The following is a 17239-nucleotide window of genomic DNA, read 5'->3' as shown; positions in this document are numbered from 1 at the left end:
TAAAGTAACGAGATATATCATAATAATATAAAAATACTTATATTATCACCAGACTGTATCATATTTAGCATGCAACACCGTATGTATCATGAATATTGATTAACTGCATCTTAACTACATCCTGTTCTTCCAGTCGTTGCTATTCTAAGCAATACAGACAATGCAAAAAACAACAACATAATATTTTATAAAGTATAAATATCTGAAGCTCTGTGTATTTTCTGCTGCTATATAACTGACCTGTCAACAGACTAATTATTACAATTTATTTGTATTATGAGTCTATAAACAACAAATGAATGGGCTTGCTGGAAAATAAAAATATTTTGTCAATACATAAACTACACATCAAAAGTTTGGGTCATATTTGATTTTTTTTTGTTGTTGCAAACAATCATTTCAAATAAACACTGTTCTTTTGAACTTTTTTATTCATGAAAGATCTCTGAACATATCTGTCATGGTTTTCACAAAAATTAAAATATAAGCAGCGCTGCTGTTTTCAACGTTGACAACAATAAGCAACATTAGTTGAGCAACAAATCAGCATATAAGAATGATTTTTGGAGGATCATGTGACTGAAGACTGTGTCGTCTAGCAACTCTCAATGCACTTCTGAGCTGTAAAAACCAGACTCTGGTCAGGCCAATCCCATCGTGTATAGCGTCGGTGGGCGGGGCTTAACATAGTAAACACAGAAGCTGGCGAACGGCGGTCTTTCGAATCAGCTTTGACCGCGACTCTGGAAGACTTGGAGTTAAGCTTTTCTCTGAGAAAAGAACAAAGAATGACACTGAAGTCATTCTTAAAAAGGGAAGATGTGTTCGGAGTTTTACCGACCAGATACGGCAAAAGTTTAATCTATCAACTAGCTCCGCTTCATGTTGCTCTGGTTGGTGTAGCGCTCTCCAATTGTGTGCAGAGTGAGTTTGAAAGACAACCGTTTATCCCGCCCCTCGGATTGAGCCCTGTGCCCCGGTGAGTTTCCAGACCAAACATCTTCATGTGGGTCTGGCTTGTCAGGCTTGAGTAATGCCACTTTTCCGACACAGAAATAAATTGCATTTTAAAATATATTCAAATAGAAAACAGTTATTTTAAGTGGTGATAATATAACTGTATTGTCAGTTATTCCCTCTCATCCTAAGGGGGAGGAGCTAAGATGCAAGGAAAGGAAGCGATTGAAAAGAAATGTCTGTGATGTCACCGGTAGTTTTCTAAAGAAGATTTTTAAAGCCCAAAAGTAGACAGAGCCTGCTGTCACTATCATGGCATCACTTCCAGATAACCGAAAATGGGCAAAGAGGCAGTATGTGGCTGGACTGTATCATATAAATGTAGCCTTGGTGAACACAACCCCTTATTTCCAACCAAATCTACCCAACCCCAAACTTTTGACCAGCAATGTATTCTAAAACCTTAGATTTGCTCAAGTGGACTTGTTAGCAGTAACATTATATAAAAAAAATATATGCTGAATTGCATTCCGGGTCCAATAGAAGGTGAGCAGACATCCTATCTCTTAAATTATTGGTGATTTCTCAAACATAATTTTCATCATTTCAGGGACAGTTATCGAATATTCATCTGTTCTCAGAAGGCACAGTTGACATCTTCTAATTTGTGGGAGCTACTTCATGGCTGCTCTATTGGCCCGTCATCAAAACATTGGAGTTTTTTTTTTTAGTCTGTTAGCTAAACCTGGTGCATCAGAGGCTCAGCACACCCTCTGCAAGATTAATAGTCTTATCATGTGGCCAACTGATTAGTGGGCTCTTAATTCTTATTACTCTGCATTATCACCTGCTCCCTTGAGATGGCTACTGTCGGCAGCAAGGCTGTGTTGGGGGGAGATTACAACCACTCCTTGATTTAAATAAGTGTGTTATAACAAAATACTAATTGAAAAGGTGCAGCTTCCATGTGCATGCCAGAGTTTAGCTAAGACATTTAAATATAGTCATTAAATAGACAAAATATTTAAGCTCTTAAAAGCTCTAAATACAACTAGGGCAGTGTTTCAGTTATTATATTATATTATGTTATGTTATGTTATATTATATTATATTGTATTGTATTGTATTGTATTGTATTGTATTGTATTGTATAGTATTAATTATATTATATTAATTATATTATATTATATTATATTATATTATATTATATTATATTATATTATATTATATTATATTATATTATATTATATTATATTATATTATATTATATTATATTATATATAACCCGGACAGTGAGATTCTGCAATGACAACTGCTGGATGTGCATTACCCCACTTATTACATTGCTACTTGCCATATCAGTAAATAATTAGATGAAAAATATTGACTTGAGTTGAAATATTTTTGTGTCACTCTCTCACACCACATGGACTTTAGTTTGCAGTCAGTACTGTTTTCCCTTAGTTAGATTGTTGTCTTGGATACTCATTAGTTTCAGCTGTGCACTAATCAATTATCTCATTATCACCACTAAACTCCTGTTTTGTTTGCGCTTCACTGTTGGGTCTCGTACGTGCTAAGGTTTTGTTGCTTGCTCGCTCGCTTGCTCGTAGTTGGATTTACCCTGTTCTGATTTTTAAAGACTGCATTTGCTCCTTGTCATCGTGTGTGTTTCACAACCACAGCATGACTGAAGACCATGCCAAGTTTAGATAAGTGGCGTGTGTTTTGAAGCTTTTTTGTTAGATTTTTTTGGCTTCATGTGTTTTGTTCCTTTCTGCACCATGGACCACTTGGAAGCAGTTAAACTGTTATGTCTTGAGCAGAAGGACCATAGAGGTTTTCCATTTGGAGGTCCATTTGGAGGTATTCCTCAGACTCGTATTAGCTACATCGATCTGGGACAACTGCCCTGCAGCTTTCTGCATGCCCGCCTCAACACTGCCACAAAAAGGACAGCTGGCCTGCCAAAGAGCAAGAGGCCTATGAGGGAGCTTCACCAAATACAGAGTGTGTGCTGCTGTCCTGTGATTTGACGCTTACAGTGGACGTCATCGACAACAATATAAGCCCCACTCCCAATCTCACGTCCAGCCAAGCACTACCAGACTTCTATGAGCTGCAGCTTGAGCCCACCGCAGACAATGTGAGCCAGCACCATTGCAAACAGCGCAAGTGGAACAAACAGCGCAAGTGGAGCCTGAGTGGAGCCAGGTGTGCCTCCTATTGCTGAGGGAGTGCTGTTGGAGTTTCAGGGAATTTAGTAGAGTCCTGCCCTCCTTCCTGTCAGTGATTGTTTTAATCTCGGCACTGTTAGACTGTGATCCTGGAGAGGATGTTACCCTGGCCCCAGTGGTTCTACCTGAATCTGTCAGTTATTTCCGTCCCTGTCCAGCCCCCCTTTCCCACCACCTCTCCATACCACTTCTAATGACTTAGCATTTCTCCTGAGCATCTGTCTATCCCTGCAGTCTCTTCTTCAGTTCTCAACCAATCCTGCAACCCTTTCATCATTGTCTCCGGTCAGCTCCTCATCACCCCCTCAGTCTCATCTCAGTGGCATGGCTATACCGTGGACATGCTGGGAGCAAATTCCTCCTGCACGTGATGAGCCTGTGGCTCTTCCTCCAGCTTCGGAGTGCTCTGCCCAGCCGACCCATCATCCTGGCTCCTGCTGTCCTTCCTCCCTCGACTCAAGAGTGGACCATTTCCTGATCTACCTCGTAGGTCTCCCTCAGACTGTTAACTCCACCTGGGTCAGACTTCACCAACTCATTACTGTGGACTTGTAGGCAATCTGCTACCCTGCGACCCCCCCCCCCCCATTTGACCCCGGCAAGCTCCGCACTTCGGTCCCATCAGCTCGTTCTCAGGATCCCCAGTTCCATCTCAGGGGGTTGTCACTGTGGCTCTGATGCGGCCACCCAGATCATCAGTGTCCCATCTTTTCCTCTGCTCTATGACTGCACGGTAGGCTCCACCTGACATGTCATCATCATCACCTGAGCTCGTCTCCATGTCAGTATCATTACCTTCACCATCGTGGCTTCCATTCTGCAACGATGGAGCACAGTCTTGGATGTGTTCTGGATCATCTGCCACCTGACTCTGCTCAAGGCTATTCATCGGTTGTCACCTCCATCACCACCCTGGATATTTTTCAGTTCTGCCTGCTCCTTTCATCCGTCCTCTTCCAGAGCCTCCTCCTGTATCCATCTGCCTGTGTGTGCCATCCCTTTGCCTTCTCCTCATCTTACTCATCTCCTTGTCACCATGGCGTGAGGATGCGCCTTCTGGGAGGGGGTGTTCTGTCACACTCACACCACATGGACTTTCGTTTTCAGTCTAAACCGGTTTCCCTTACTTTTTTGTCATGGACACTCATTAGTTTCAGCTGTGCACTAATCAATCATCATCATCCTCATTCACCACTTGTTATCAATACGTAAGTCCTCTTTTGTTTGAGTTTTACTGTTGGGTCTCAAATGTGCTAAGTTTATGTTGCTTGCTTGCTCATAGTTGGATTTACCCTGCTCTGGTTATTAAAGACTAGTTATAAGGTTTGTGGCCTGTGGACTTGCAGGCCACAAAGAAAGCAGTTACTTGAGTTGAAACTAGACAGGCCTTTAAGGGATACAGTACTCTCATACCACTTATTACATTGCACAAATAATTATGGGGATAAGAGATATTGATTTTAATAATTGTACACAAAATATTGATTTGAGTTTCCAAATGTTATTAGCTCAACTTCCATGAAGAAAAAAAGGTTCTTAGTAAGCATATACTGCTGACTTCAGTTACCTGGATGAGCCTGTTATCAGTTCTTACCAGCTGTTGTTGGGGAATAAATTATATTATATTATGTTTACGTATGATTTAAAATTGTATTTCAACTTATATAGGACTATACCTAATACATCTAAATGCAGCTTTTCTTTTATGATATACTTTCTTTTGGTTCAAGTAGGCCTAACCTGAAAATCATGTATCATATCAGTCCCATTCACATCCTTACCAAAAATGCACTGGCCTATGAATAATTACAGTTGGATTGTTTGACAGTTTTGCCACTTTTAGTCACACAGTTGTTGTTGATCGTGTCATTAAGTTATTTGTTGCCTTGTGATGTCGAGATGAGTTTGTTCCTTCACTCAAAAAGATTATTTTGTTGATAATTACTCTAGTCATGCTTCATGTACGACTGTTCATTTGATGTTATCTTGTTATTTAGCATAATGACGGGTTCAGACTACACTATATTTTGGTCTACCATAAAAGTCTCTGTGTCAGATTATGCAATATGACTTCCTAAATTGTTGTTTCGTGGACAAGAAACAGTTTAGAATAACATTGCTTCCCGGCCAATCATCTCTGCCCATCTTTAGCGACGTGTGATGTCTTGCAAAACTAGCAACTGACTTCCGGAAACAAGAGCGTAAACAAACAATGGCTACTGTAGCAACATGTTAGCTTAATGCTAATTCCAGTACTCTGAATCTGCTGAATCACCTCTGCTATGGTTCGTCAGCCTTTATCTTTTTTCACTCTATCATGGTAGTCCCTTGTGGAAACATCATAAAGGCAGTGGTATTGTTGTCATAGCTCCACAAAACTTGCCTCCATTGCATAATTCCATCTATAGCAGCAGCAGTACCATCATCTCTCTTTTGTTTTTCCATGTTTGAATGCTGTGTAAAGAAGATTTTCTGTACAATTGTGTTGTTGTCCACTATGACACACTATACAAGATAAAACAATTGATTATTGCGGCCCAATGCCTATTGTCATGAAAATCTGGCTGATATTTTGTCTGAACATGGCATAAGAAAAACAGCACTTTGCTAATAACAGGTGCTGGTCATATAATTAGAATATCATAGTTGATTTATTTCACTAATAGCATTCAAAAAGTGAAACTTGTATATTTTATTCATTCATTACACACAGACTGATATACTGCAAATGTTTATTTCTTTTAATTTTGATGATTATAACTGAAAACTATGGAAAATCCTACATTCAGTATCTCATACAATTTCAATATTATTTAAGACTAATACAAAGAAAGGATTTTTAGAAATCTTGACCAACTAAAAAGTATGAACATGCAAAAGTACAGCACTCATTTTGCCTGAATTACTGCAGCAATGCAGCGTGGCATGGAGTCGATTAGTCTGTGGCACTGCTCAGGTGTTATGAGAGCCAAGTTGCTCTGATAGTGGCCTTCAGCTCTCCTGCCTTGTTGGGTCTGGCATATCGCATATTTCTCTTCACATTAGAAGGCCAATTAAGAACAGGGATAGTTAAACCAGGTACTGGTTGCTTTGGCACTGTATGCAGGTGCCAAGTCCTGTAGGAAAATTAAATCTGCATTTCCATAAAGTTAGTCAGCAGCAGGAAGCATGGAGTCTGCTCTAAAACTTCCTGGTATATGGCTGCTTTGACCTTGGACCTCATAAAACTGAACCAACACCAGCAGATGACATAGTACCCCAAACCATCACTGACTGTGGACATTTTTTAATGGACCTCAAGCAATGTGGATTGCGTGACTCTCCTCTCTTCCTCCAGACTCTGGGACTCTAATTTCCAAAGGAAATGCACAATTTACTTTTTTATCAGAGAACATAACTTTGGACCACTCAGCAGCAGTCCAGTCCTTTTTGTCTTTAGCCCAGACGAGAAGCTTCTGACACTGTATGTTGTTCTTGAGTGGCTTAATATAAGGAATGCAACAGCTGAAACCCATGTCTTGCATATGTCTGTGCATAGTGGTTCTTGAAGCACTGACTCCAGCTGCAGTCAACCCTTTGTGAATCCCCCCCACATTTTTGAATTGGTTTTGTTTCACAATCCTTTCCAGGGTATGGTTATCCCTTTGAGTTAATTAGCTGATTAGATTGTGGCACCAGGTGTCTTCAATATTAAACCTTTTTCATAATGTTCTAATTTTCTGAGATACTGAATTTGGGATTTTCCTCAGTTGTCAGTTATAATCATCAAAATGAAAAGAAATAAACAGTTGACATATATCAGTCTGTGTGTAATGAATGAAAATAGTATACTAGTTTCACTTTTTGAATGGAATTAGTGAAATAAATCAACTTTTTGATGATATTCTAATTATACGACCAGCACCTGAACATGTACTGCACAATTCTTAAAATAAATAAATTAAATAAAACATGAGCTATCATTGAGCAATTTTAAATAATAAAGGAAAAAGGTATGCAGATAACTTTTGAAATCTTATTCTCAATAGTTTATGACATTTCATTACACCGAATACATCTACTTATTAATAGTTATAATTCAGCTCTGCAGCTTATTTAGAATAATTGGTGCAGAGTTGAATCGGTTAATGTTAAGTAATTAATTAAGCTATAAAAAAAAGCAGTGCAAATTGTTGATAGTCGAGAGGTCTGCAAACCCAGGGCACGGAGCTTGTAGAGTGTCTTTTTGAGAAACATGAATTTCACACATATCTTATACCATATGTTTTTTAAGTATTTCAAAAGCTAACCAATAGTTATGTTGATTTGGTTATCAATTGCTTGTTCTTTGACGTGTGAGACTGAACGGGAAAAGATAAATGCGGCATAACTTAGTCTCTATAAAAGTCTCATATTACACTTGTGACATCTGTAGATAAGATTGCATCTTTTAATGCTAGTCAAGATTCTCTGTAATATGTTGCAGAGCCTGGAGCATTTTATTTAAACAATCTCTTTTTTTCAGTGCATTTTCTTTCCGATAACAACATATGCATGTAGCAGACCTAGAGAGATTAAAAGTGGCAATATTATATTGGGGATAGCTTTTCCTCCTTCAAGCACAGCTTTGTTGCGTTGCTCAATTCAAATAATCTACAATGACAGGTAGAAGATGAATTACCAGAAGTGCTTCTCCTGCTTACAGTGGTGTGTAACACTGTCATCCGGGTAATGAAAGTGCACCATCTCATCCCTCCTTCAATTTCCCACGTTCTTCTTGATTGAATTTGAAAGAATTTTAATGAGTTCTTTGTTGGAAATAGCTCCTTTTTATTTGGGAGATTTCACTTTGTAGAATATTGGGAAAATGTCATAACATTCAAAAATGGGGTCCAAGTATACCACCTGCTTTACTGAACTACTTCCCCGAGATAGCTTCCAGAGATACTGAGGTGCGCACAGACTAAGGCTATTCTCTCTCACACGGTCTTAATAATGTAAGTGGGAAAATCATTTTGAAATTGCTTATAAAAGGTCATTTCATAAAATGCTATTTCTTTTCATGATGACAGCTGCCCTTATTTAAAGTTTTCTCTTCCATGGTCCACTTCCTTCTCGTATGATATTCAAATCATCTTTTTAATACTTATCTTAAAGGCAGAGATAAAAGCTTATGACATAAGCCTCGAGTACTTTTTGTTCTGCAACAAAAAGCTGAGAAACAAAGCACAGAAAGCAGAGTCTGTTTCCGTGCTGTTGTGAAGACTGATGACTATGGTCGTAATGAGCATTTCATATAGCACAGCAGAAGTGCTTCCTAGAGAAGCCTTTAAACTGCTCCCACACAAAGCCTTACCTGATAAGACAATCCAAGCTTATCTTGCTCAGTGGTGACGGGAAAGAGAATGACAGGGAGGATTTTCCGTCTTTACTTTCCTCTTTGTGGACACCTTTGAACTCCTGAAGGCTAGCTCATCACAGCTCCCAAAGAACTGTCCAGTTTAAAAACCGGCTTATCATGGTGCTATGTGAAATTGAGAGAGATCATCGAAATTCAAGCGAGCAGCCATCATCCCATTTGCTGCTATAACACATGCCAAATGCAATATTACCATGTTTTACAGCAGCTGAGGGCGTAGCTTACGAAATTACCGAAAATTGTATTCTGACAGAAATCCAACAACAGCTTCAGCCATACATTAATAATGTGTGTTTTTGTGACATAATTTTGACATAATTCTATCACTTTTGCCCCTTATGAATTGCAAAACAGCAGATGGAATTAAGGGCGTTTGCGGGAATGAATCAATCAAACATCTGGGTCGGGAGGCCTCTGTCATTATTCCTGATTTAATGTGATAGAACACCTTTCAGAAGGCCACCCCAGCTCCATCCATCACCTGTGCATGAGGTTACTCACTATTTCTCAGCTAACTGAGAGGACGGGCTCTCTTAAGAGAGGCGCATAGTGATGGAAGGTGTTTTGAGATACATTGAGTGTGAGATTGAGCCAATGCCTTTGTAGAGGCATCTGCCTATTTTAGCGCATGTATAATTGCATGACGCAGTGCTTAAAAATAAGGACTGGGGGTTGAAAGAATTATAGAGAGAACAGGCTCGAATACTTAATTGCCTGTAACTGCATGAATTAAATTCGTTATTTTTGTATGCATTGTGAGACAAAGAAGAGCATTAGTCTTGACCTGTCGCTTAAGAAACGAAATAGTTTCTGTCAAGGCTAATTAAAAACAAGTTTTTTTAATTGCTTCATCGGCGACTCATCTTGTAATAAATGGCACAAATGCTTTTAGTATTTTGCTCTGAGGGAGATCTATTGGTTTACTAGGCTGTGTTTACGTCAACTATCCGGTTCCAGTTTATTAGCCCGCATACCATTTTTCAAACAACAATTTATGTCTACTTTGAAAGGTGACTTGGTGCTTGTCTAATGTATGTCTTAGTCTGCATTAATGTCTCACTACATGATATATAGCTACGGATGAATGAAAGGCATGTTTGTTTTCATTGTGAACAGTTTGGATTGCATTAATCAGCTTAAATAAAACTGTGCTAAGAACTAATTTAGCATATGAAATGTAAAATCATTTTTTTTGGTGCACAGAACAAGCTAAATATTTGAAATGCTTGCCAAGCCTGCTGTATCATTTCATATGTTACATTAAAATACATTTTAAACATGTATTTCATAGACCTCAGGCAAATATGACATAATATTTAGATTTCACCGGTGGACATAAGTGGAGTATTGTTACTTTCTACTCAAGTACATTTTTAAGTATATACTGTATCAGTGTTTTTCTTTGGAAAACTTTTAATTCACCACATTCCAAAGCATAATATATAATGTCATACTTTTTATTTAACTACATGTCATAAATAACATTTTTTTTTTACCTTTAACTCTTAATTACATTAAACATATAGTACTTTCTTACTTGTACTCAAGTACAATTTTAATAACTTTTACTTGAGTAAAAGTATACAGCACTACATTTTTAATGCAATTTAGTATTAAATTATATTCAATATGAAACGTAGAGCAGTAAAAATTACAATATTATGTTTTTGAATGTTTTGAAGTAAATGTTGTCTAAAGAAGAACATTTCAGATTTATACTTTATTTTCCTCAGGAGAGGAAATATGCTTACACAGACTGTACCAGGTGCAACATTCAGCACACATAACACACATACTTCACGGAATACACAAATTATTGGTCACATAAATATGAACATACACAGATGGCATCAGCAACAAACCTATAAGATCTGAGAATTAATCACTAATGTAAATTCAGTGCTCTTATTGCTGAAAGTACAAAACTTTTCCCTAGGCTGGATTTTTTTTTATGGGGTATAAGAACACCGATAAAGTACATATACTTGAAAAATAAAATGAGTTGAAAAGCAAAAATACTCCACTACTGTCTGCCTTTGTTAGATTTATATGCATCAGCAGTTAATGTGTCTCTAACTCATATAAATATCAATCCTATACATTTAGAAAAATGTTGTTTTTCATATGAATTATATAATGAGTCAATTATATGTCATGTGGTTCTCTGGAGGAAACCTAGGAGTGGCAAAAATTACAAAACTGCATGAGTCACCAAAGTTTAAGGTATTGTTTGCCTGTCTTTTTGCCTTGAAGGATTTCAGAGCTTTGTGGTGGCATATTTTTTTTCTTCTTTTTGTTTTTTCATTTAACTTTTTTTCTCCACCCCACTTTTATGAAAGGTATTGGTTGTCACCACAGGGCAGGCTTCTGTCTTTCTGTCAGGGCAGATTTCTGTCAGGAAGTGTTTATTGAGCATAGCACCTGTCAGCTGCACATTCGGAGGCAGCGCCCAACGCATCCTCCAAATGTAACCTGCTCAGAGAACCTGAGGCTAGAGATGCAGCTTGGCAGGAGCTCTGGTTGCCCTGCAGGCCTCCTTCTATCATGTCCAAAACAGCCGAGAAATGTTAATGAAAACAGATCATTAGGGACATGACTGTTTACTGTCTCTGTTTTCCTCATGCAGGGAATTTGGCCGGTGGAAAGTGAATAACTTGGCTGTAGAGCGACGGGATTTCCTGAACTCCCCCTTGCCTCTCACCCCGGAGTTTATAAGGAACATTCGACTCCTGGGACGCAGGCCCACTGCCCAGCTAATTACTGACAACCTGATCAAGAAATATGGGACCCATTTTCTACTGTCAGCTACACTAGGAGGTAGAAATATATATTTTGTATGACATATCCTCCTGGTGGTTTAGCACAAAGTTCATAATACCTAATTTGAGCAAGCTTGAAAACCAACTGGTGTTGTTTTTCCTTTCAAAAGAAACACAGATAGATCTCATGCATATTTACATCTCAATTTCCATACTTATCAAGCCAAGGAAAATCACTTGTGACATGCTTTACCTCCTACTGCCTTATAATGTATTACTTCTTCCACTGTGCGTTTGGAAGGGGGAGGCAAGTGTAAAAAGATGGCATCATGTCCACAATGGGTTACCTTTCTGAAATCACACACATTATTTCACTCAGGTCTCAAACCTGCAAAAGCCTCCACTTACAAGTTGCTTCACGTAATGCCACAGTATTGGCTGTACACAACTGATGGTGGCCTTCACTGCTCTGGAAAACAAGCAATATCGTGTAAGGTTGAAGCATGAAAATGGAGATGCAAGTCATGGCTTTGCAGCAGAGATTTGCCTGGACTACAATCTGCCGGAGAGAATCACAGACCATATATAGAAGCACACAATCACACTGATCTGATTTATCTGAAAGGTCCTGAAATTTAGATACAGATTTCCTGATTAAATACTGCCTTACAAGTTCTCAGTTCATTTTTGATCTATTTTTAAAATTAAAAGGTCCATTATGCATGCATTATCTGCCAGTGCTGTAAACGATAAAATTCAGTGTTTCAGCTTTATTCAAACTAGTAACTAATCATTTTGATCTGTTCTTTAAAATAACCAGCTCATAAGAGTCATTCGTTTTGGGAATCAGGCTACACTTGTTGTGTACAGGATTCAGATTCACTAAAAGAAGCCAGTAAAATAAATCGGTAACACTTTACAATACAGGTGCACTAATATGCATTAATTCATGCTTAACTAATGCACAGATAATCATGAGTTAATGTATTACTAATGGTGAACTAACCCATTTATTAATGATTACTGCATCAGCAATTAATTAAGATTCTACATGATTAATAGATTAAGTAATCATTAAATTGTTATTATTTCAATATGTCATATAGTATTAATTCTGTCACATTTACTCCTGTTCCCGGACTCCATCTCCCATGATCCTCCTTGTCGCACACCTGAACTCACTTCCTCATCATCTCTCCCGCTCTCCCCGGATTCCCTGCACCTGGTCTTCGTCATTAGCGCACCTTTATGTTTGGACTCACTCCCTTCACTCATTGTCGGTTCTTGTGTTTGTTGATAGTGTGTTTATGTAGTTCAATGTTCTCTCTAGCGTTGTTAGTTTCTGTTTTGAGTTGAATAAACAAACCCGTTTAGTTTTGGATGTCTTGGATCTCTCATTGCCTGACTACATCGTAGCAAATTCCTTAATAGCATATCATATTAACTAATAATTTAAATTGATGTGTTTATTACCACAACGGGTCAAAGCTATGCTTTTTAACTTCCAGTTGTCTGCTTTAATTAATCATTAGCTAATGATTTATAAAGGTGTCAGTATGTTATGACTTGTTGGGGCACATGCTATTAACTAATTAATTAAGTAATATGTGATTGTGGTTATGGTTTTTGAATATATTTTTAATTAGTTAATAGTAATGTTACCGTAAAATCATAACATTTCTAGCCATTAATTTGGAGTACACGCTGTCTTTTTTATTGCTTTGCAAACTGTGAACTCGCATTCCCAATTCAGCCCAAGTTAAGAAAAGAGTTATTTTGCTGTGGTGCTGAAAATTAAACAGGAATCTTCAATGCTAGAAACATTGATACTTGATACAAAGCCACCGAGAATAACAGTAAGGCTCGATCTTAGGATTTTAATAATCAACATAAATCAGAAAATCTGTATTTTTGCTTATCCCTGTATAATAGTTATCAATCACATAGAAGCACAGCTAGACATATAAGAACAGAGCAGCGCACAAAGAAGAACAGCTTGCATCAGAATACTTAATATTTTCTGCAGGTGCACAAAATAAATAATTCTTACTGTAAAACATTTCTATCAATAAGCATGGTCTCTTCCCAATTTCCTCTAGGAGAGGAGGCTCTGACTATATTTGTGGACAAGAGGAAGTTGAGTAAGAAAGCAGAGGCGAGCGACTACACAAGTAACAGCACGGCTGTGACTCTGGAGGCCCTGCACCAGCTGGCTGCCTCCTATTTCATAGACAGAGAGAGTACTCTGCGAAAACTGCATCATATCCAGATCGCCTCCACTGCCATCAAGGTATGTCATTAGTCAAGTCGGAGCTTCGTTCTTTCAACTCCTCAAGAATAATAATGTTCAGTTTAACAAAGTGCTTTTTTTCACTATCCCTGTTGCCATTATCCTGCTATGAAAAGTGTAATTTGCTATAAATGGTTTTCTAGAGATGTCCATTCACTGTTGTATATGACAATTTATGCAACGTGAGAAAAGTAACTTGGTTGTATGGTCAAGAATTATATATATATATATATATATATATATATATATAGCATATGATGCAGAGTATGGGGCTGTTTCAGTGTTGCAGTAACAATAGTTTTTAGTAAATTATTCAGCCAAATTACTAATCGGCTGCACAATAATTGCAGCGTTTCACTAATTTTGTCTCTATAATGGGTCATCAATTTTGACAAAATGTCTGTACCACATCTTGCCTTTGCTGCAGCGTTTTGACGTTTTTGTACAGCGTTTTTGTCTGTATTATGATACAGAAACAATGATGGAATTTTGGATCACTGAAGTCTCGATAGTTACAACCAGAATGCCAGAGTAAATTACACACATGCATGCACGCACGCACGCACGCACACACATGTATACAAAGGAAAACCTATTGAATTATATGGTTTTACATATCAGGACATCATTTAAAAAAAAATCATCCGGTCCTTGTCAGGTCTTAAAATGAAGTAAATACAACCTCAGATGAACAACAACGCATGACATATTTCATCTTGTCCTTATTCATTTAACAAAAACTAGGCCAAAATAAAGAAACCATGGGTGACAAATAAGTACACCCTTACTGCTTCCATAGGAATTAAAAGGGTAAGTAGCAGTCAGGCTCAAATGCCTTTAATTAATTGATCATCAGCAAGCATGTCCAAATCTTTAAAAGCAGAAGTTTTGGCTGTTTGCTGATCTGGAGCATTCAGGTGTGCGTTAACACAATGCTAAGGAGGAAAGACATCAGCAATGAAGCAATTGTTGCTGCCATCAATCTGGGAAGCGTTATACAGCATTTCCATTTGAAGCCCATCATCCTACAGTAAGGAAGATTATTCACAAGTGGGAAACGTTCAAGACAATCTTTCCAGGAGTGGACATCCCAGCAAAAAAATAAAATAAAAGTCACACTTAGCAAAGCTCAGAGAAATTACAAAACCCCAAGAACTACACCTTAGACTCTACAGGCCTCAGTTAACATGTTAAATGTTAAAATTCATTGATTTAGGCTTGATTTGCAGCCACAGGATCTGGGCACCTTGCAGTCTTTGAGTCAACCAGGAACTGTATGCCAAATTATTCTAAAGTTAATTGTGAGACTATCAGTCCGAAAGCTAAAGCTTGGTCGAAACTGGGCCATGCAACAGGACATTGATCCCAATCATACCAGCAAATCTTCAACAGAATGTCTGAAAAGAAAATAATCAAAATGCAATATCTCATTAAAAGACTCATCCAGACCTCAAACATATTGAAATTCTGTGGTGGGACCTTAATGGCTAGTTTCCACTGAGCGGTACGGTTCAGTAGGTTTCGGTGCCGTACGAAATTTTTGCTGTTTCCATTGTCAGACGTTGTGAACGTTACCCTAATTCTGAACCATGCTTTACCGATTTTTTGGCACCCTTATGTTGGGGTACCTAGCACAGTAGTCCGGTACTAAAGGGTGGAGCTACACTCACTGGGGAACGCTGATTGGTTGACAGAAAATAGTCCGTGAAGCTTGCAGCCTTGGCTCAAATAAAGTGTGTCTTCTTGTGACAAACAGCCACAGGCAGAGAAGAAGAACAAGAGCTAATGAATGTCGTTCATTGTTGTTTAATATGATGCTTTCTTCAGAAAAAGCTGCAGATCGCTACACAATGCCAGTCATAAGGGCATTGGCAATAATAATACCACTGTGTAATATGTTATGTTGTTGGTCATATGAGATTGTATTTACCCATTTGTAAAACCCATTTGCAAAATTAAAACTACACTGTAAAAATAATAATAATAATAATGTTTCAAATGTCTTGTGACTGATTACATCTAAATTGTTTAGTTGGCTAAACTGAATTTCTGTGAACTGATGCAATTTAATTCACAGAAATTAATGTTGCCCATTTGAAACATTTTTCAATTTGAGACCTGATGTTTTATTTTTATTTTTTTACAGTGTAACACTTGGACATATTTGTTTCCTAAATTATTACTGGAAAGGGCTCAGCAATACGTGAACATAAAACAGAATAACTTTAATAACTTACCCCTTACAAGTTATTAAAGTAATTAATGAATTAGTTAATTTAACTACAAGTAATACATGTGACCCGTGCTGGCAAAATGAGTTGCAATGAGCTAATTTTCACACGAGTTATTGTCTCACATCCTTTATTAATAACCTACAAAATAATGTATGATTTGTCGGAACTGGACAAATGACTGAGCAACATCGAGTCAGAAGTTGATAGAGTCAACAAAATTGAATTTTGCTGGTCACAAAATGTTCTTTATAACATCTTAATATAATGTTGCCATATGCCATGCCTTACTTTCTTAATATTTATATTAAGATAATAATTATTATCACAGGTCTCGTTTTAAAATCCAAAGAAAGCTTCATGCTTCATATCTGTCAATTAATGATTCAGTCAATGCACTATTTGCGGTTGCTGTTACAATTTTGCTGACTGCCATTCAAATTGGTCACACAAATCCCCCAAACAGACATGTACTTTATCACAGCAGCGCACAGTTTGACACGTATATTTCAGAGCACACTTTGATGATACCCCCCCCCCCCCCCCATCCCATTATATACAACAACGCTTTCCCTCGGCACACAACCGCTGCAGTGCTTAGACGGTTTTATTACAGTTGGGAGGGCAGATCTCAGGTGTCAAGGCTGTGTTTGTCTATTGCTGGTGAGAAAAGCAAAAGAGCTCTGTGAATGACGGAAGCAGCCTGCCAGGCAGGACGGTGCAGCTCAAACTGTGCAAGAGAATGAATCGCAGAAGCAGCAGGGGCTTCTGACACACGCATCATTTCCACAGGGCGTTGACCCATGTCTACATTTCACGGGACAGACTGAGGCAAACGTTCCTCCGTATGAATTCCAGATTAAACAGAGCTTGAGTACAGAATGAGGTTTCTAGCTCCCCCCACTGGGCACCGTGGTGGGGAAATTTTGCTATTTCCTTTCATTGGAAAAGCCTATTAGTGTGGCAGTGTGCTGGGACTGTGAGAGGAAAACACAGGAGCGAAGCTATTTACAAAGTCAGGCTTTATCCTACCTTTGTGGTTCTGCTCAGGTTGTTTGTCTAATGCGTGCAAACTCGAGACATTTTGCAATCGGCGGGGATCATTTTGCTCATGATTTGACAATTTCTTCATACCAGATCAGCTTTAAGCGAAGCCAGAATTGAATTTACAGCTACACTATCTTCTGCAACACACACCATGTCAGATTTGAGACACAAACTCTTTTTAATAGAGTTAACTGTTGTTTTATTAAGCCATTTTTTATCCTTCCCAGGCAAGCTTGCAGCACAGGTCCTAAAAAGTGAAGCCAAAGCACCTCGATCACCCCCTGATTGTTAGTCCTAGTATAGGTCATAAACCCCACCCT

At 38.2% G+C, this 17239-nt stretch overlaps 1 protein-coding gene across 1 annotated transcript in view; it reads left to right on the top strand.

Moving 5' to 3' along the window:
* The window catches only part of brinp3a.2 (bone morphogenetic protein/retinoic acid inducible neural-specific 3a, tandem duplicate 2), a 64545-nt gene that overhangs the window by 25047 nt on the left and 22259 nt on the right, over positions 1 to 17239 (top strand). The window contains exons 3-4 of the mRNA XM_067459907.1: positions 11219 to 11409; positions 13451 to 13641. Of these exons, the coding sequence (XP_067316008.1) occupies positions 11219 to 11409; positions 13451 to 13641 (382 nt within the window). The remainder of the gene's footprint in view (positions 1 to 11218; positions 11410 to 13450; positions 13642 to 17239) is intronic.

The sequence above is a fragment of the Pseudorasbora parva genome, chromosome 12 (assembly GCF_024679245.1).
Source record: "Pseudorasbora parva isolate DD20220531a chromosome 12, ASM2467924v1, whole genome shotgun sequence".
In the NCBI taxonomy this organism is placed as follows: Eukaryota; Metazoa; Chordata; class Actinopteri; order Cypriniformes; family Gobionidae; genus Pseudorasbora; species Pseudorasbora parva.
The sequence above is the reverse complement of the archived record's forward strand: the minus strand, read 5'-3'. Positions and strand labels throughout refer to the sequence as shown.